At 37.9% G+C, this 20372-nt stretch overlaps 1 protein-coding gene across 2 annotated transcripts in view; it reads right to left on the bottom strand.

The window, feature by feature from the left end:
• Nucleotides 1-4676: 4676 nt before the first annotated feature.
• vldlr (very low density lipoprotein receptor) overlaps nucleotides 4677-20372 on the bottom strand; it is a 31264-nt gene continuing 15568 nt past the window's right edge. The window contains exons 8-20 of one of the 2 annotated variants that reach the window (XM_088319723.1): nucleotides 19712-19834; nucleotides 19178-19297; nucleotides 18858-18983; nucleotides 18185-18356; nucleotides 17394-17615; nucleotides 17160-17278; nucleotides 16715-16854; nucleotides 16382-16523; nucleotides 15656-15805; nucleotides 13478-13519; nucleotides 10706-10783; nucleotides 9557-9726; nucleotides 4677-5470 (exon numbers count right to left, since the gene is read on the bottom strand). In XM_088319723.1, the coding sequence (XP_088175849.1) occupies nucleotides 5435-5470; nucleotides 9557-9726; nucleotides 10706-10783; nucleotides 13478-13519; nucleotides 15656-15805; nucleotides 16382-16523; nucleotides 16715-16854; nucleotides 17160-17278; nucleotides 17394-17615; nucleotides 18185-18356; nucleotides 18858-18983; nucleotides 19178-19297; nucleotides 19712-19834 (1640 nt within the window). In that variant the 3' untranslated portion in view covers nucleotides 4677-5434. The remainder of the gene's footprint in view (nucleotides 5471-9556; nucleotides 9727-10705; nucleotides 10784-13477; nucleotides 13520-15655; nucleotides 15806-16381; nucleotides 16524-16714; nucleotides 16855-17159; nucleotides 17279-17393; nucleotides 17616-18184; nucleotides 18357-18857; nucleotides 18984-19177; nucleotides 19298-19711; nucleotides 19835-20372) is intronic. The other variant, XM_088319724.1, reaches the window with a different exon arrangement.

Here is a 20372-nt window from a genome sequence, read left to right on the forward strand (position 1 = left end):
AAGATCTCAAGTGTTTTGCGTGGTATTATCCACATCTTGATCCCTTTACTCCCACTCAAGTCATCATAACTTGACCAATCAGGTTGATGAGCAGAGGACGCCTTTGACTGAAAAGCGTTAAATTTCAATACCAATGCCATAAATTTCAGTAGGTCCAAGTTGGAACGGCCACATTAGGATATTTGGGTGTAAAATTCTGTTGGCCAGGTGGGCAGCTATTTTGAGTCGTGGGCCGCATTGAGTAAAACTATTCGATCCTGGAAACAAATTCATGTATAATTAATATTCACGTTTTTTTCCCCTTTATAGTTATTTCTAAATAGATTAGTTTCATCAAATTAGTTTTGAAAATGTTCACAATTTAATCAAAATAATAAATCAGGTCAAGTGAAGTCAATTTGTATAGCCCTTAATCACCGGAAGTCTCAAAGGGCTGCACTGACCAAAGATTATTGCAAACCACAGACTATTATTACACCATCCCCTGATCTAATACCTACACGAGGGCAAGGAAAAACTCAAAAACCTCAACATGAGGAAAATGAAGATATCCTTGAGAAGGTACTGCACATGAGGTAATCCCCCTTCCAGGATGACCAGGCTGCAATGGATGTTGCAATAAAAAAAGAATACAGATATTGTCAACATAAACTCTAGGTTATTCATATGCTATAGAATAGAAGTGTGTTTTAAGCTTAGATTTAAATAATTTCACTGAGGTTGCAGATCGAATCTCAGGGGGAAGAGCATTCCACAATATCGGGGCCCGAATGGAGAACGCTCTCGAACCTGAGGAACTCTTTTTGGCTCTTGAAATCACTAGTACACCAGCATTTTCGGACCAGAACATAGGGTGAAATTAAATCTGAAAGATATGGGTAAGCAAGTCCATGCATGATTTTTTTATAATACCAACAGAACCTTTAAATCACATTTTAAGCTAACTGAGCCAATCCAGGTCAGCTAAAATCTGGTTTATGTGATCAAACTTTCTCGCGTCTTAGTTAAAAGCCTCCCGGTAGCATTTTGTACCAGCTGAAGGCCCTTGATTTTGGACTTCGGGAGACCAGAGAGTAGTGCATTACAGTAATTGAGACAGGAGGTAAGCTCCGCATCCAACTGAGACAGCATAGGGCTAATTTTAGCAGTGTTGCGAAGATGGAAAAACGCACCAATGTGTAGCACAAAATTTGATATTTAGTATAATAGTAATATTGTGGATGGTAAATAGATTATACTAAGAAGCAATTTATTGACCAATTATATTAACGAGCCAAATCTATTCTATTCAAAACTAGTCTTGCTTTTTTGGAGCACCACATACATTTTTAGATCATTATGTCGGGAAAACGGATGAAAAAAACCTTGTTCAGTATGTCTGAAGGGTGGCTACACACACTTAAGGTAAATTATTTTTAACTGTTTTGATAGTTCAATATACTTTAGTCAAGAGACACACACTCATTTATGGACTTTTACAATCATCTACTGAAGAAGCTTGAATAGAACACAAATCAATAATAATAAAAAACAAAGAACTAGAAGTTGAGAACTTAAACTGGCACCATTTGGATAGACAACAACGTCAGTGTCATGTAGAGGGGGAACTCAATCAAAATACAATAATGTAATAAGCCAATTCAAATACCTATCAACCAGGAGATGTTCTGCAAAGGTTTGGCTGTTAGCTTGATCAAACTTGGCTGCTGACTTGGGAAGGCTCTCTGGGTGCCTGTTCAGCTGAGACTTGGTCAGGGCAGCCTTGGTCCAGTTCCTCCTTTTATGAAATGCTCTCTTTCTTCTTGCTGGCCAAAAATTTCAGACTGCCCTTGCGAGGTGAAACATCTACAAGCTCCCGGGAGGGGCGGACCCCCTGTGATGGAGTTGTCAGAGCAACCTTTGATGCACCCATGCAAGATAACGTCCCCTTCCTCCAGTATCACTCAGATAACAGAGGATTTATGTGATTGACAATATTCACTTCACATGTCTTGACATCGTTTGATCATTTTCTGACATTGCAAAACCGAATTCTGACCAAACATTATTTTACATTACAATTTTTGTAGAATTTTTGCACATTTTTGTAGCATTTCTATACATTTTGTAGGATTACTGTGGTTATATTTTTTGTAGTATTTCCATATTAGCATTATGTATTATTTGTTGTAGTATTATTCTAGTTATATTTTTGTGGTATTTTGGTACCATGTCTGCAGTCATATTTCTGTATTGGTGCACATTTAGTTTTGTGGTATTTTGCATTTCTGCGGTAGTTTTTTTGTATTTGCATAATAGCTCAAATGTCAATATATTGCTATTAGAATGTTGTATTATAGTATAACTATGAGTTATGTATCAGCATTTTTGTCTTAATTTTTAACATTACTGCAATTGTATTACAGTTGGATTTTTTTTCCAGAATGAAGGCAAAAATATATTGGGTCAGCTCGCGGGCCATGGTTTGCACAACCCTGCTCTAGGCATACTGTGTATACAACACTTAACCAGTTTTAAACTATAAAATAGTCAAGCTATATTATCACATTTACTTCTCCAAATTTCACAGAAAAAGGGAATGCTAATTTCTGGGTAAAGTCATATCTGTCAAAAAGATCTAAATATATAGGTTAAGAGTTCCTTAAAGGGTTTGTATTAAACCATCGTTTTTTGTACATCAATGACCTGTGCATCATTAAAACTAAAGTATATTATTTCTACTGACACATTAGGCTCAAGTACAAATCAAGCAATCACTGAATGCATAAAACAAACTTTACCATTTAGGAAATCCCATAAAATACTTTGAAATACAAAGATAAGTAATGTTCAAACAGAAAAACTTAAGTAAAAGTTTTAGCCATGATATTAGCTGGATACCCAATATAAACAGCACAGTTCGAATTGGCAAACCAAATTTTATATTTCAGATGTAAACTTGGATCACTTAATAAACAACGCAAACAAGCATCAACTCCCAACATTCAGTTTCTTAAACAGCGAACACTCATTAAATAGCGTTATACTACATTGAAAAGCCATTGTGTAATCTGAAAAGGTAGTCATTTATGGAATGATTTAGACCAATGTCTTTCAACCAGTGTGCAGGGGCACACTAGTGTGCCGTGAGACCTTTAGAGTGCCGCTGGAGTTTGCCCAATCTTTCAAAAAAAAAAATCAGGCCATTATTCAGGATTTTTGTTATCTTCATAAGAGGAACTGTAATAGTCAATCACATCAGTGGGTGGCAGTTTTTTTTTTTTTTTTAAAATATACTTTTTATATTCCAATTATCTGCTCATGAGGTGGCACCGTAAATTTAATAACTTAATTTGTTTAACAGAGCGGTTTTAGATTGCACTGTGAAAAAAATGAAAATAAAAGAAAAGAAATGTGCTCTCTACCAAATGAGATCGACAAACTGGGTGTGCTGGTGAAAAACAAAGCATACAGTGCAGTTTGCTGTGTTTAACGGAAACGTGGCTCACGTCTAGCATCCCGGACGCTAACTTGGAGCTACCCGGCTTCAGCGCTGCTAGGGCAGACAGACGCACAAAAGCCTGCAGGAATCGGAGAGGAGGTGGACTCGCTATCTACGTGAACACGAGGTAGTGTAATCCTGGGCAAAGATTTCCATCTGCTGCAGGGACGTCGAACTTTTGGCCTAGCGTGTGACGTCATCCACTCCGCTGTTGCTAAACTAGAGCACAGCACCCTGAGACCATCCTTTTACAAATCAACACAAGGATACTGCTGGAAGTGTGAATTCCCCTACGGAGATGAATAAAGTATCTGAGTATTTTCTTCTTTTTATATACCAATTATACCAAGTGAAATACTTGACATAACTTCATTTTCAAACATTTGACAAACGGTGTACCTCAGGGCTTTTTTATAAATAAAAGTGTACCTCAGTTCAAAAAGGGTTGAAAAACACTGATTTAAACAACCTTAAAATGCCACCAAATTAAAACTGTTAAAAATGCATACTCTACATATTCCAAATATGCCAAGGAGGATTGATAAAGGTGCATGTTATAGGAATACGTACCGGTAATTAGCAGTAAAGTTAGAGGTCTGAAATGTCTTTCCCTGAATCTCCCTTTTGTAGGATAGGGTTTTGTTTTCTTGTTTATATATATATATATATTTTTTTTTTTTTAATTTTTTTTTCTGCAAGAAAAAAGAAAATGCAGTTAAGCTTTTGCTTCACCCTACTCCGTGATGCATGTTGTCATTTTAATGTACATTAGTTTTTGTGCAAATATTTTGTAGTTCCCTTTAGTTAATTAATGGTAGAATTGTTTTAGGTTGTGTCATGAGAAGCCACAAACAAACCTAAAAAACATCAAGAACGTTTGATACTGGGCATCTTAAGTGCAGATGAACTTTAGCCAGTAATTAGAACCTTATGTGCAAATCCATCTGATTATTAGATCAACGACCACATGCTGCTTGATTTGTAGCTAATGAATTGAGTCAGTGGTCCCTACAGCTTTTAGACCTTTGTTATTTTCGCCAACAAACTGATTAGGCCACAATTTAAACAATCTTGAGAATGTTCTGCAAACAAAATTCCAATGCGTTTTACGGACGCATGTCAAAAAAGCAGCCGCTTAACTGGCAACTCAAGGGCTTCAACAGATAGGATTAAAAATGACACAGTACTATTGGAATTATGTTCTGGATTAGTCTTTAATTTGTTTGCAAATCCCACCCACCCCACAGATACAGATTGATTCAAGTATTCAAGTAACTGTACAAGGCTAGAAAAAGATTCACAGCCACACCAAAACATACAAAATAGTTTTACGAAATTGTGTTACCACTTTTTTTCTTGAGCTTTATGTTTGGTATATCTATCATTCAACCCTGGTACAAGGGCCAAACATAGCAAAAGGGATCTCATGTCAAATGTATACAATCTTATTTACACAACAGTTTGATCAAAGTGCATTGACTCGAATCCTGATCGACTAAGAGATCATGTCAAAATATGTACAATGCTTACAAATGCTGAAAACCTGCCGTCTACGATAACATTAGAAATTACTTACTCTGCTAAGTATTGCAAAAGTCAAATAATTTACCCAATATGTGATTCATAAATAACAGAGCATGAAGGAGTTGCAAAACCTGTCCAGCAGACTTGATGATTTAGGTGACAGGAAAGAGATTCCAAGACAAAAGACATCTGAGCGAGGCAGGCCATAGAAGCTTGAATACCAGGCCCATGGAAAACAAAGAAACACAATCCAAAGTATTTACAAAATAAATAACATTTCTTTCAGTTACTGTAACAACTCAATGGTTTAATGCACTTCAGGAGGCATTTTGTCATAATGTGGGCTATGCTGATGAGGCAACCACTAGTATGGGAACCGCATGCTCTGCCATTAGCTTCAGAAACACACACAATTAAATCCCAACTTGGTCATGATAGATCTTCCTCTGTGCTCACGATTGAAATCTGAAAAGGGAGAACAATTAATATTATCACTCAAATTATTTTGCATCACCTAAAAATCATAAGGAAAAAAAAATAAAGTACGAGCATTATAACACTTTAAGAGACTGTGCGTAATATTTGACCATTAAATGTTGATGTATTGAGTCATGCAACCGAAAACTGGTGATATTTGACTCAAAGAATACAAACTACGGAAAATCAATGTGCCTTTTTTTGCCCAGGAAAATAGAAAAAAAACAAGGAAAAAAAAGGGACCAAATTAGATTAAAAGAGGAAAAGCAGCCAAAAGAAACCAGGGAAAAAATAAGAAAAAAAGAAACAGGGCAACAGAAAAGGAGAAATTAAAAAAAAAAAAAAAAAAAAAAAAAAAAAAAAGAAAAACATGGAAATAGAGGAAGGCAGTAGGAAGACCCTGGAGAGCGATACCGTCGGGAGCTTCTGGAAATGCAAGGGTGACAGGCTTGTCCGTGGAAACCAGAGAAGTATAACCTTACTCTCCATCCCGGGCAAGGTCTTTACCAGGATCTTGCTCAGCCGTGCCCTTCCAGCAATCAGAAGCTGCCGCCGTCCCCTGCAGGCTGGCTTTATGCCCAACCGCTCCACAACGGACCACATCTCTGCCATCCGTTTGCTGATAGAGAAGAACCGTGAATTCCGTAAAGATCGCCATCTGTATATCGGATTCCTCCAAGCTCTCGAAGCGCCACCCAAGATCATAGCCCTGTTCAAGCTGCTCTACAGCAACACAGAGCTGTGTCCGTATCAACGGCATTGACTCCGACTGGTTTACCATCTCCAGCGGCGTTCGTCAAGGTTGCGTGGCTGCTCCCGACCTTTTTAATTCCATCATCGACCAGCTGATGTTCAGGGTTAGTGAGCGCATCCCCGGAGTGTCTTTCAGCAACTACCACCTGACTGACCTGGAGTATGCTGACGACACCATCATGCTCAGCACTTCCTACAGCCAGCTGAGCTACGCTCTGGGCATTTACGGCAAAGAGGCAGCGCGGCTTGGCCTGCAAGTGAGTTGGACGAAAACCAAGTTCATGTATGTCTGTGATGGACCAGATCCATCTCCCATCCAAATTGGTAGCGACATTATAGAGCCTGTCAAGAGCTTTGTCCATGGTGACAGACAATTGGGACCTAAAACCAGAGATTCTCCCCAGAAGAGCCCTGGCAGCATCTGCTCTGCAGTCTCTCTGGCAGCACCAGAACAAGACGAAGCTCCGCATTTACAACCTCGCCGTATTCTCTATCCCGCTTTATGGCTCAGAAACATGGCCCCTGAACGACACCCTAGCCACAAGAATCGAAGGTTTTGATAGCAGGGCTCTCAGAACCATCAAGAACATCAGGTGGCCCCAGCGAGTCTCCAATAAAGAGCTCAGAGCCCGCATGTGCCAGCCCAGAGCATCTTCCTTGGTCGCGCGATGCCACACCCGCTGGTTTGGCCATGTCTTTCGTCTACCACCAGACACGAGCCATTCTCCAGTTTGACCCAAAGGCCGCAGGCTGGACACAACCATGAGGGAAACCCCGCACTCGATGTCGTTGCGGGCGACCTCCAACAACACGGAGTTGCTGTAGAGGATGCAGAACAGCTGGCACAAGACCGCCAGCATTGGAAAAACCTGGTTCATCTGGTCGGCTCAACGCACAGGGACAGGACCCCCCCGACCTTCGCTGGAGCAGTAATCAATAATCAGTAGGAAGATGAAGGCAGAAAAACGAGACAAAACAACAAGAACAGAAGAAAACAGGGAAAAACTTTAATAGAAGTAAAACAGATGAAACTAACGAGAAAGGGGGGAAAAAGAAAAGTAGAACGACTGGAGGTAAAGAAAAAGAATTGGGGGGGATAGAAAAGGGGGAAAAATAACTGAAAAGTAGAAGGGAAAATGAGAAAAAGTGGAAGAAAAAGGCTAGAAAAAATGGAAAATGTTTCCATATTTGGTGGTAGCCTTAGCAGCATGGTGGCCAATCATCAAGGAGAGCTACATCTAATGTCAAATATGTGCAAATTTCTCTACCTACGAATATTTAAAATAAGAATGTTTACATGTTAATAAATTGTTGGTAATTTTAATACATTTTTTAAAGTTGTATTTTTTACCACTAGGTGGCGCCTATACACACTATCCTTTTGGGAAAGCCATTTCCTGTCGCTCAAAGAACTTGCTGACTCTTGTGGTAACAGCTGTGAGGATAACAGCCAAGGTTAGAGGCGTAGTGCCTTGGAGCATTGATTGCTCCAAGGTTAATCTGCGCACATGGGGATTAGTGTTGGCCAACAATGCGCTCAAGATTACAGGAGAGAGTGCTGATCATTAACAAGCAGTCTGCATCCACTGCTAAGAAATGATTGCATCAAAGTTTATCTGAAGCAAACAACTTCTACAGTATATTACCGCACTATAAGACGCATCCCCTAAATAGTCTTGTGATATTTCATATATAAAAGCGCACTGGACTATAATGCACATGGCAGTATTTCCCATAATATTTTATGAGACACTGGTGGGTAGACACTAGGGGGATTTGGAGGCATGTTGCCCGGAAGAAAAAAGTTTTACATTTTAAATTCAAGCAATCTACAATCCTAAAAACCCTAGTTATGAAAGGCAATGACACAGCAATCTATTCACACCCACAAACCATGGTAAAAGAGATACTAGTTCATAAAAACAAAAACAACAAATCTGCTTGTTATCTTAGACTGAGAACATCTTAAATTGATCCAATGCTGCACTATTTTAGTGTATTGCATCAGCAAGTAAACAGACCAAATCTCCAATGAGTTTTATATGCAATACTTATCAGTATTGCCGCTTTTGAAATTGCTGCATATGACAGAATGCCAGTCCATCAGTGGTTTACAAGAGATTATACTATAACACGCAATATGTCACACAGTTGGGGCCCCGTGTCAGACATAGCATTTTCCTGTTCTGAGCACAAATTTCTAAATTCTTTCAATGGCAGTGCCGCATTTCTACGCTCCGTTAAAAACGCCAACAGTGCGACGGGGAGATGGGCACGTTTTCTGTGCGGAACGCTCGGCGCTAAACCTTTTTTTCTGGTCACCAAGGGTTGAAGAAATGTTAAACTTTGGGAAAAACGCAACGCTCATCAATGTACTAGTTTTTTTTCCAGCCGTCTAATTACAGTGCAGGCAGGGCGGTACAAAACTACAACTGAGTGTCAACATGGGAGAGGGGTGACCAAGATTCCTTCTGGCTACAAGAGATGGTATAAATACATACCCTAGCATTTATATACTGTAATAAAGATACCCAAAAGTGATTTTAATTTAATGATATTTTTTTAATACAACTTTATGAGACTGGCAGGACCAATTAAGCCCTGGCGACCCACCAGATTCTTTCGTTTGTTTAACACAGCATGGAATAAAAACGACAGTGAAAGCTAGGGTTTAACAAAACAGATATAACATCTGGTTTCAACACTAATTTATTAATGGTTAACGTGCTGTCCTCACGCCAAAGTATCCCCCTTTTCACAAGCTAGACAGCTAGTGAACGACATGCAAATAAGGATTTGTAACGAGCCCTCAAAAGTTGGCGTTTTTGCTGCATTTATTTGCTTTTTGGAACAATTAACATGTTGACCAAAAGAGGGCGCTTCAAAAACACATTTTTACTTAAGGCAGAACGGTGAACAATTAAATGCTAACTATTGGATAGAAAGCTATCACATTTTAAGCACTTTTAATTATTTAAGACAAAAAGAAATTGCATTCTCGTTAGAATAAGAACCCCATACATCATTAGTTGAAATGTAATAATCATGTTTGTACAATTGACATGTAAACCACAAAAGGGCACTCGACCACCGTTTCTCAAAGGCAAAACAGTTATATACAGCATCATTTAATTGTAACTATGCATTTTGAATTTTAGCCACCGTATTTTCCGCTTTATAAAAAGGGGGACCAGATTATAAGGCGCACTTTAAAATATCTGATCAATTTTTTGCCAAGTTGGGGTTTTTAGGTGAGCCTTAGTCCCAAAAATACAGAAATTTCAGGTCAGTGTGATAAATTGTCACATGGAAATTATTTACCGCCGGGTACGTGTGCCCCACACTGGCGCCGTGCCGTGTGATGTCAATGTTGAGGTCCTCCTCGGTTGTCTTGAGGTATACCGGGTTGTCAAAGTTCATGCTTTTCTGGGTCTTCAAGGTCCAGTTCCTCCACATCAGATATCCACCGGCCGCAGCCATGGCAAGCAGTACTGTGTGCGAATTTTTTTCTCTTCAGATTTTGTGGAAGTCAGTAAGACAAAAAGACCTAGAACAATCTGCCAATCATTTACAAAATGACTACACAACAATCTTTTGGAAGCCAGAATCCAATAAAACTGCAATATATACATTTGAGAGTACAGAACATTTCATTTTGCCAAGCAGTTCAGGCAAATCTGGGTCAGGAATAACTGACCCATCTTTCCACGGGGATCATTGATATTTTAAAGCAGAGACCCACTCTGATGTAGTCTGGTGTGGTTAGCTAGCCGAGAATCTTTTGGCGGTCTGCTGATATCCCATCAGTGTGGATGAGCCTACCACAGGTCCTTACATGGTCTGTGCCATGCAATCATTATTTGATCAGTTTTTATTTTATTGATTTATTCTTCATTGTTTCTGTGTTTGGCATTTCAGGTTGTTGGGTGGGGAAACAATATTTTCTTTCTTTATGTTCATTTAATATTGTCATAAAGAACTTTGAGTTGCAAAAATCTTCCAGAAGTCCTACACATGTTTTTAATTTGAAAAATATTTCAATTTTAAAATCAGATTTTTTTGGTTATTTTGTGAAGCTCTACAATGTGGATTTAAATCATTTACTAATAAGCAGTCGATACGTTTCATTTGTTTATAATTTGACTACTGCAAAGATGATTTCGTGATGCCAGCGTATTCATGATTTTTTTCGCATCGTTGTTGCCATTGGCCAATTACGTTGCCGTTTAATTTCCATACACTTGAGCGCATCTTCTTTTGGTACCTAGGATTTGTAATAAGTGCTAGGTGAGCTACAAAACAGGTTGAACTTGCAAAGAGAACCGGGAGAAGCCGTCAGAGAAGCAAATCCAAACTCCATGTCTTCTCCCTTTTTTGACAGTCTACTAAAGTTTAAACCCTTTAACAGTATACGTAATATGACTTGGTAATATCAAAAAACTAAAAGTGCACTTGATGATTGTCACTTACAAACTGGTAATACGGCCCAAGCTGCAACAGAACCTCTGGCTGTGGTGTTGACCTGAATTGAGGTGTTCACATTGGCTTCTGCAAAAAACAGAACAAAAAAAAAAAAAAAAAAAAAATAGTTCCTTTCAATACATTACAACAACATGATTATTGCAGTGTTGGACAGTAAACTGTCATCTTGTTTGACACAATCATACAGTCATTTAAAAAAAATGGCAGCTGTTAAGATTTATATGCATAGGATTGATGGTCGATTAAGCAGAGACAAATTGATGGAAGCGCAGAGCAGGAAGTCTGAAACACCCCAATTCCAAAGTTCTTACTTTACCTTAGCAGGGGGGCGCCACACCAAATACAGTACTAGCCCTCATCTTCAGAGGACTAAACCATTCCTTTGTGGTGAAACCCCAAAGGCTCTGCCACGAGAACAAATCGCTCTTCCCCCTCATGTTAGAAGTACTTTTCATGCATTAATTGTTTGCTTCTAGACACCTAAAGCTAAAAACTAATCTTTGATCAACCCCAAAAAGGTATTTGTGAGGTTTTTTGTTCTCAGCTTTCAACCAGTCACAAACTTAACAAGCTGGTGCCAACTAAACTTTTACCGTCCTATTAAAATTGACTATCACAATATGTTTTGATCAGAATGACAAATTACACATTTGAGTTTTGCAACTGGTAGAGAAAAGTGGCAACGTACTGTATAGATCAGGGGTCTCCAACCTTTTTGAGGCAAAGCAACTTCAAGGGGACTGAGTAACAGAGGGCAACCTTGATAACCCACTTCCGAAATTTTAACTAAATTAATTTATTTTATCTTACTGATATTTTACGTAAAAAATGATTTTTAATGATAATTATTCTAAATGATTCAACAAGGTACAACATTTTGCAGGAAATCATGTAAAAAAAAAAAAAAACAAAACCTATTGTCAGTTTCATGAACTCTGCACCATGTTTTAACAATTGCTAAATTGTGTAGGAACAAAAACAAATTTAAAATTAAATACAAATAAAATATCACATTACTAATAACGGAATGTGCAGACATAAAAAAAAAAAAAAAAAAAAAAAAAAAAACATTAACTTAGTAACACAAACTGTTTTTCAATATTTTAACCATTTTTGCTATGGCACTGAACTGTTGCCACTAACGAAGTTGTCATTTATTTAACTCTAAGAACCTCCCAATCTGAAAATGCCTTCTTTCATCAAAACTGGTGTTACTCTTAAAAGATGCTTCAGCTGTTTTAAGGGTTTTTACCAGCCTTGTAAAAAAACAAAATGAAAAGACTTTTGCCCAAAGTTGCTTTTAACTCACGGGCCTTTCCTGTTTGCCGTGTGCTAAATAGTCATTACAGCAAGCCAACTTAGTATACACAAAGGGGAATACAGAGCATCAATTCAGCAGTGTAGACTTGCAAATTCTCAGCGTATTTTCCGGACTATAAAGCCCCAATAACCCAAATGTGGCCAGAAATGTAAAAGCATGCCTTATAATTTAGTGCACCTTATATACACGTCCAAATATTGGTGGATACAATTGTAATTTGTTAGTGTGCGTTACTATGAGAGGTTTTACAATACACTACTATAAGAATCATTTGAAAAACATTGCATGCAACAGAACTAAATGCAAGTTGCGGCTGCAAAAGTGCCCAAAAATTACCACTAGCGCACCAGTGATACAGACGACATAGAAAAAGGCAGACACATTTTTACACTATTTTTATTCAATGTGTCTGAAAGGAAAAAATAAAAAGGTCATCCCTGAGTGATTTAGATACATTTTGAGTTATATCTTTCGCTTTTAATTTTCTCTATCCTCCAACATTTTTTCTAGCACAGTGAGTAAAAACGGTGAATATAGATTAAATCTGCTTTATATCACCTGTACCATTACATGGCTTGGTTTTGGTCCTCTCACCGACCTGGATTTGATTCCCGTGGTATGCAATGGTTCGCACTTTAGGTCAGCAATATTTTTGAGTGATCATATCGTTGCACTAAAATGACCCCCCCGCCCCACACACACAAGTGTGCAAAACACGCAACGGTTCTTAAATTAGTACCTCTTGTTGTAGTTGATTTATTGTGCCTTGTACTACATATGAAAAACAAAAAGGCTCCAATTTAGGAGTATAATCCTATGCACCTCAGTGCAGAGAGCGATAAGGATAGAACCAGTGTGAACCAGTTCAAATTCACAAGCGCTCTGCACTTCATCAATTAGGTAGTCACATTTAAAAACAAAAACATCTTTAAAGCCCTAGTGTGTAATATTTAACCATTAAATAACACCATTATCTAATGCGTACAAAAGCCAGTGCAGGAGCAAGCAACGTGCCACTTACGTAGGGATTCCACTTACGTAAAAGAAAAACAATTTCCCGACCTATGATTTTTTTTTTTTGTAAATAAAAAATATAATTGCTATACGAGTTCACATATTTTTGCCCAGTATTTAAATCAATGTTTAGTACCACTAAAATATTATAGCGTCCCTTCGAGACAAATATTAACATGTGACAAACAAAGCAATCAATCCAGAATGTTGCAAGCATTGCAGATACAAGAAACGCCACTCGCTTCAATATTCATCAAGCAAGAGGCTATGATCCAGCATGGCACAGGCATAGCATCTAGAGCGACATGCAGACAGGTTGCACAAATTGGAGTTTTGCAGCCAAAGACAAAGCGCTTTTAAAGCAAGCATAAAGGAGAGTTGCGAGCAGCCCAGCGTCAGGAAGTGAAGAAAGTATTTGCTATTACCTGGGGAGGGCAGCAAAGGTTTCGCATTCTCCGTTGAGGGACCTTTGGTAGAAGCGTCTGACACAGACAATAAAGATTCAATTTTTGTGGAGGCGGGGATGAATTAAAGAGGCTAATAAAACTTAAATGGAGGTTCAGGGAGAAAATTTATGGTCACTGTTAGGCGAGCCAACAATCACAAGCCAGCTGTTTTTTGGAATCTGAATGGTAACATTTCTCACACTTATGAGAGGTAGGCCACATCAAGTTTTAAATTAAATATTAGTAGGCCCACAAAAAATAAATTGACCAATGCGAATAGAGTCAAAATGAATATTCTTCTGGTGAAAAATATATCAAATCTTTCCAAAAGATTGTTCTATAGAAGTATAACAACGAGCACAAGAAAAAGCAGAAATACTTCCCAGGGCTTGCATAACTACTATTTGATGGCAATGCACTTCCAGGTCAGATGACACATCCTGCTGTGATGTGTATCACGAGGACATCTCCTGTACGTGAATCAGTCTTGAGACTTTAGTTCTAATCATTTGTACCATTGCCTGTTCCAGGTCCAAAACAACAATTTGCTGGCAATCTGATAGTAAAACAACTTGAATGGGTGCGGAGACTGCATTGTCATTTTGTCGGAAAAAAAAGTGATCTGAATGGATGTTTAGCATTTTATGGTCACTCTCCCCGCTTCTTTCCCAACCATTCACTTTCAGGGAGTGCACTGCATTATTTATAGTTCCTTTCAAAACTTCCAAAAGCTGGCTGAGCGCGGTTTATAACCAGGGTTGAGTAGTGATACTTTAACTGGATTAGTTTCAATTACTTTTGGATTACTCCAATACCAAATGTGCTAATAAAAGACAAAATAAACTAAATATGAATAAAATGACTACATTTTGTGCAGGCTTGGGGAGTAACGGAATACATGGAACGGCAAAAATGTTGGCAAGCGGTTTGGATTTATTTTCTTCGTTTCTGTCGCATTTATGTTAATTTTGCCGGACATCAGAGAGATCAAAGCCAGGAGAGAAAGCTTACCACAAGTTGTGAGTCATCATTTTATTCATATTTATTTTGTCTTTTATTAGCATATTTGGTATTGGAGTAATCCAAAAGTAATTGAAAGTAGTTAAGTTAAAGTAACCCTGCCCAACCCTGTTTATAACAAACGATTCTAGCACAACCGCCACTCTGTGGTGGAAATATGAATTGCAGCCAGGTGTTGAATCGTTAGTGCTGACGTTTAAAATATAATTTTATTTAAGGGTTTATTCAAACAATTTAAATAGAGCAATTTCCTACTTATATACATGCACACACACAAAACTAAATGTTTTACTGCTGTTAAGTGTGACAACCTTTCTAAATTTGTAGCCAAAACACATGGGATTTTAAAAGGTTTTTTAAAACTCATCTCGTGACTAAAAAAACAATGTTAACTCGTTTAAGCCCCACATATTTGGTTCATTATCAAAATGTATGGGGCAGTTTACCACCCACCATTTGAGACAAAGTTTTAAAAAAAATAATAATAAAATAAAAAAATAAATACAATGACCCAACAGTTCCATTTCATGCAGCTGCAATTGCTGAACGAATGAGACAAATCCATTTGCTTAAGATTTAGCAGCGTATAAAGGCTTTTGGCTAAAACCCAACTGGAGACTGTGAAAAGCATCCTTGTCCCACGCCATTAATCGAGCACACTAAAGTTGCTGAAGGGCGTGTTAACGCAATTATACACACAATTCACAATTCAGTTTCAAGGCAACCTTGGCTAACAAGGCATTTCGCTTTTGAGGAGCATGGCAGCTCAGAGTTGTCTGGGAGATGTTCTAATGCTTTGTTTGCTCCTGTTGCGTGGTCTGCAGCAGAGCCTAATTAGGAGTTATATGCACCAAATTCCTTTCCCGCATCCCTTTCTCACAGTCTTTCTATGGTAAGAAAAAAAAGATGGAACAATAGAAAAGTCAGTCACAAATAAGTGAAGGTAGTCTAGATATAAACAAGATACAGAATTATTCACACATTACTTGACAATCCAACCCCATCTTGAGTTTTATATAGATAAAAAAAGTGCATAGAGAGCACTTTACAATCAACTATAACAAATTCACGAAAAAACAGTTGATGATTAAAGTATGCCCAATGTTTTACTGACTGCTCTTATTAGTTTCAACTTACCAGACCTGCAGCGTAAACCATCCGCAGCCAATTCCTGTCCTTCAGGACACAAACAAGTGAATTTTGGGGAGTGTTTGTTGATCTGTGGTGCAGGCAGACACATGTAGCTGCAGCCTCCATTCAAACCGTTCTCTGCACACCAATTAGTTCCTGTAAGCAAGTGTAGGTTTCAGCGGAGTTCATGTGCAAATTTTGCAGTTTAGTCACTCAATTAAAAATCTTTATACCTCAAAACAATAGGTTGACCAGAAACAAAAAAAAGCTTTTAGAAATTCGACAGAATAGTTTAGGGGGTCACCAACCTTTTCAAAACAAGCTTCTTTGTTACTGAATAGCTACCAGTAAAAAATAATTTCTAAACAGCAACTTACTGTTACAATGTTATCACCACCTTGTAATTGTTAGAAGTAGGGTTGAAATAAGCCCAGTCAACCACTAATACATTGTTTTTAAAGAAACTAATTATAGTCAATACCTTTTCATGCCAGTTAGAAATCAAATTACCAATAAAATCACTATAGCCCATCAGTGGTGACTTATTTTCAGAAACAGTCCGCATGCTACTCAAGGGCTTTTAGGGCAGGGGAAAACCTGGTGTCTGGGTTCCACACTGGAGACTCCTGGTCAAGTTAAACTCAAACACACATTTGACCTGATATTATAACTCATCCTCCATCATAGCAGTAATTGAATAAAGAATAGAAAATATTTTTGAACTACACCTACCAGAAAGCTGAATGAGTTCATGATACACAATGATGTCCTGTGGATCATTCAAGTTGTTTGCTAGTGTCACAACATTCGACCCAGTGAATTTGTTTGCACCATATATGGCTTTCTTCTCACCATCAGTCCAGAAGACACGATCCTTGCATGCAAAAAATAAATATGGCTCGTCATTGGAGGGCACAAAGCGTGCCACCTGATTCCTTGACATATATTCTTATCCCTTTTGCCAATATTTTAATCTTAAATTATAGCACACATTTCATACTTTAAAATATTTGACAACTCCAACAATGAGACACAGGAATAAAGTTAATGTGCTTTGTCTCTTACCTCAAAAACAGTGAGAGCAAATGGATGAGCTAGATGGTCTCGAGACTGTAGCACTTTCTTCCTATTGTCACCATTCACGTCAACACTGCAGAGTGTATGGAGCTTTGAATCAACCCAGTACAACCTGCCTTTTATTAGATCTAAAAATACAGAATACACAGAATATTAGAAAGTGATCAAGTCTGGTGAAATGTAGATAATTTTAACAAGTAACTTAATGTGAACAACCAATATGTGGTTAAATACAAATTACAACAGGACCAAAAAGCTAACGAGAGATGCAGTCAAAAATCTAAATGTTAGAAATAAAAGTAAAACTTTTCCACTAGTCATCAACAGTTATGGATGAGTCGTAAACACTGAAAGGCTAAAACATTGGCCAATTGCCAATTGCAGTCTTAAATAATACTGCCAAGGACCTGTGTCTGCACATCTTTATTCTTACCAAGTGTTATTCCATTTGGCCACTGGATGTCAGTTGCCACCAGAATCTGCCTATTGACTCCATTCATACCAGACTTTTCAATCTTGGCCGGCACACCCCAGTCAGACCAGTACAGAAAACTACAATTGTTCATGTGCAAAAAAAAAAAAAAAAAAAAAAAAACAGAGCCAAAGTTGGAAAATCTCTTAGAAAGATTGAAGGTATCAAAAAGTTTATTGTACAAAGTTCTCCTACCCAGAAAGAGGATCCACAGCAATGGAAGCTGGTTCTTTCAGGCCTTGACTAAAAATAATTTTTTGCTTTGTCCCATTGAAGTTTGAAACAGAAATGGTTTTGGTTCCAAGATCAGACCAGTACAGGTTGTCGTATATCCAGTCCACAGCAATTCCGACAGGCGACTTTACATTTTCAATCACTTTGTTGTGCATGCTCACATCTCGATTGTCCAGCAGAGTACTGTAAAAATTGCATACACAAGGAAGACCAATACAAAAAAATGATCATTTCACAAAAAGTATTTTGTTAAATCAACATGTTCTTCGCAAAGCATTATGTTACAGTTATACAACAGTTCTACTCTTTAAAAATAATACAACTGTCACACTACTTTAAACCCATTTTTGCTGACCATGCAGATCCAACGGATAAAATGAATCTTGCATACAGAATAATGAGGAGGGTGCTTATGGTCATGTTAGCACAATTTACAACTGCTTAATCCTCTTAGAAATGCGCAAAACTTAATTTAGGTCAAACAAATTCAGCTGTAGGCAATGTGTCACATTACAGCATTTACACAAAAACGAGGTGTGCATAGAGAAGTGAAACTTTATAGTGAAGGAAAAAAAGTTGTAAACTTAAGACCTTTATTTAAAAAGTAGACACAGAAATTGTTTTTTTAAATATCATTCATTGCAAGGGATAAAGGTATGAATTAAACCTACGTGCATCAGTGTTTGTTGCAAATCACGATGCAAGGAGTACTTGCACAACTATACTTAAAAATAAAAAACAAGGTTTCAAACCTTAATATGGCCTTCTGTCCCAGGTCAGCCCAAAATATAATTTGCTGATCAAAATCTGCATCCAAAGCCACAGTGTTTCTCTGTTGCTCCACAATCTGTGTGTACTCCTTCCTCTCCAGACCCAGGCGGCGGACATCATGGCGATTTGTGAAAATCAGACTGGGCTCTTTACCTGAGAATAAAGAAGGACTTGTTGCTACATCCGCCTGTAATGCATCACCCTGGCCTCAACAGTAGAACGAAAGGCAAGGATAATGCATTGCTTAAAAGGTCTAAAATATGTCACGTTTGGAATACCTTTGATCATTTTTGGGAAACATTGTATTAGATGTACAATTAGTTTGGAGGGTTAAAAAGGTTTAGCACATTAAAGATTTGTAAAATACGCTGTTGGGAACAGGTGGAAGTGCTTGTGTCATGTTTAAGGATAGATGTAGATGTATAACTCACAAAAATGACTGTATAATCCAATGCAAAATAATGAACTAGTAAGGTTTTATATGAAACTATGCATTAAAGTACAAAAATATTGCATTAGATTGAATAATTAAGCAACACGCAAATTATAATAGTGCTGTTGATTAGTCCGGGGTTCTCCATTTCTATACATCAGATAATTGGTACGGCCTTTGACAAGACAAGGGTAGATTTGTTTACATCAGGCTGCACTCACCTACAGCTTTGCACACTGATGTATTTGGATCCATTTGATAACCATTGTGACATTCACATTTATATCCCCCTTTCAAGTTAATGCAAATCTGACTGCAGATGCCTGGGTTCAGGCATTCATTGATGTCTGAAAAAAAATAATGACAAAAAACATGCATATTCAAGGCTGCAAAAGGTACATTTTTTTAAACAAGCTGCTAGTGTTCATAGAATTACCCTTCATTTCAAAACACTCAATTCCTCAGAACACAATTTTACATTTTAAAAAAATATTCAGTTTTTAGATTAAACAAGCACTGTTGGTGATTAAAACAGTCAAACCTCCACAAGTCTTGTGATCGATAAGTTGGAGCCCAGGTGTGCAGTCACATTCAAAGCCAATTGCCATGTCTTTGCAGAAATGTGAACAGCCCCCATTATTCAGTAAGCACTCGTTGACATCTGCAGAATGTGATAGTTTAGCAATTAAGGCATTACAGAAAGAATACTGTTCTTTTGGCAAAGTATTTTTAACTGGATTATCTTGCAAAACTTCGATTGGCTATAAACTAAAAAAAGATTCAAACAACACTACCAAAAAGTAAAAGACTGACGATTGTGAAGAACGCATTATGACCAATATTCCCAAGTTGGTAAGCACATTAAAATCACACTTCTTCCGGGCTACACATTGTGAAATTTTGTAAAAGGAAACACTGTTCCATTTACAAATGTGACTTCCATTGCTTCAACTGCATAACATTTACCAAAAATGGATTACCCATTTGATCAATTGCATTAGTTGCGCAGATAAGATGATCAATGTTGCAGTACTTCTACATGTATTTTCTTACAGGTTGGTTTTGAAATACCTACCGCATTCTTTGATGGGTTCATCACTCCAGTCTGGACAGTCCCTGTTCTTGTTGCACACTTTGCTCATCTCAATACAATCTCCACTGCGGCATTTGAACCGCTCAGGTCCATGGCACAGAGTCTCTGTTAAGAGGGAGGAACTGATACAATAGGTGCTATACAAATATTGATACCAATCATTATAATCTAAAAGGATTTTGGAAAATATTGAAAAGGTAATATTTGGTTGAAATTACGGCTGCCAGAAGAAGACAACATTAACTAGGCAATAGAGGACTTAAAATTGAGTTTAAACAAATTCCAAAATGATAAGACGCTCCCCTACTTGACCATTGAACTCACGTAAAATGGCAGATACCAACATTTTTTCTGGGATGTCAAAAAATATCCGGACATAGCTGCAAGTTAGATTTGGAATTGTGTGCACCTTTTTCAGAGGACATTACTGTAGTGCTTCTTTCCAACACATGGCGCTGTGAGAGGTCACCCAGCATCCACCCGGAAGAAAAATGTGCTTCCTCTTCCTAGTTCGTGTGTAAACATTCTATACTGTCTATACCATCTCCAGCGCACCAAGAACTTTGACATTTTAATTGGTCAACATTGCGCACATCCATTCAAAATGGTTGGTGTAAAGTGGCAAGCAGTTTCATCTGAAATT

The sequence above is a fragment of the Urocampus carinirostris genome, chromosome 16 (assembly GCF_059441175.1).
Source record: "Urocampus carinirostris isolate Australia breed hairy pipefish chromosome 16, RoL_Ucar_1.0, whole genome shotgun sequence".
Classification (NCBI taxonomy): Eukaryota; Metazoa; Chordata; class Actinopteri; order Syngnathiformes; family Syngnathidae; genus Urocampus; species Urocampus carinirostris.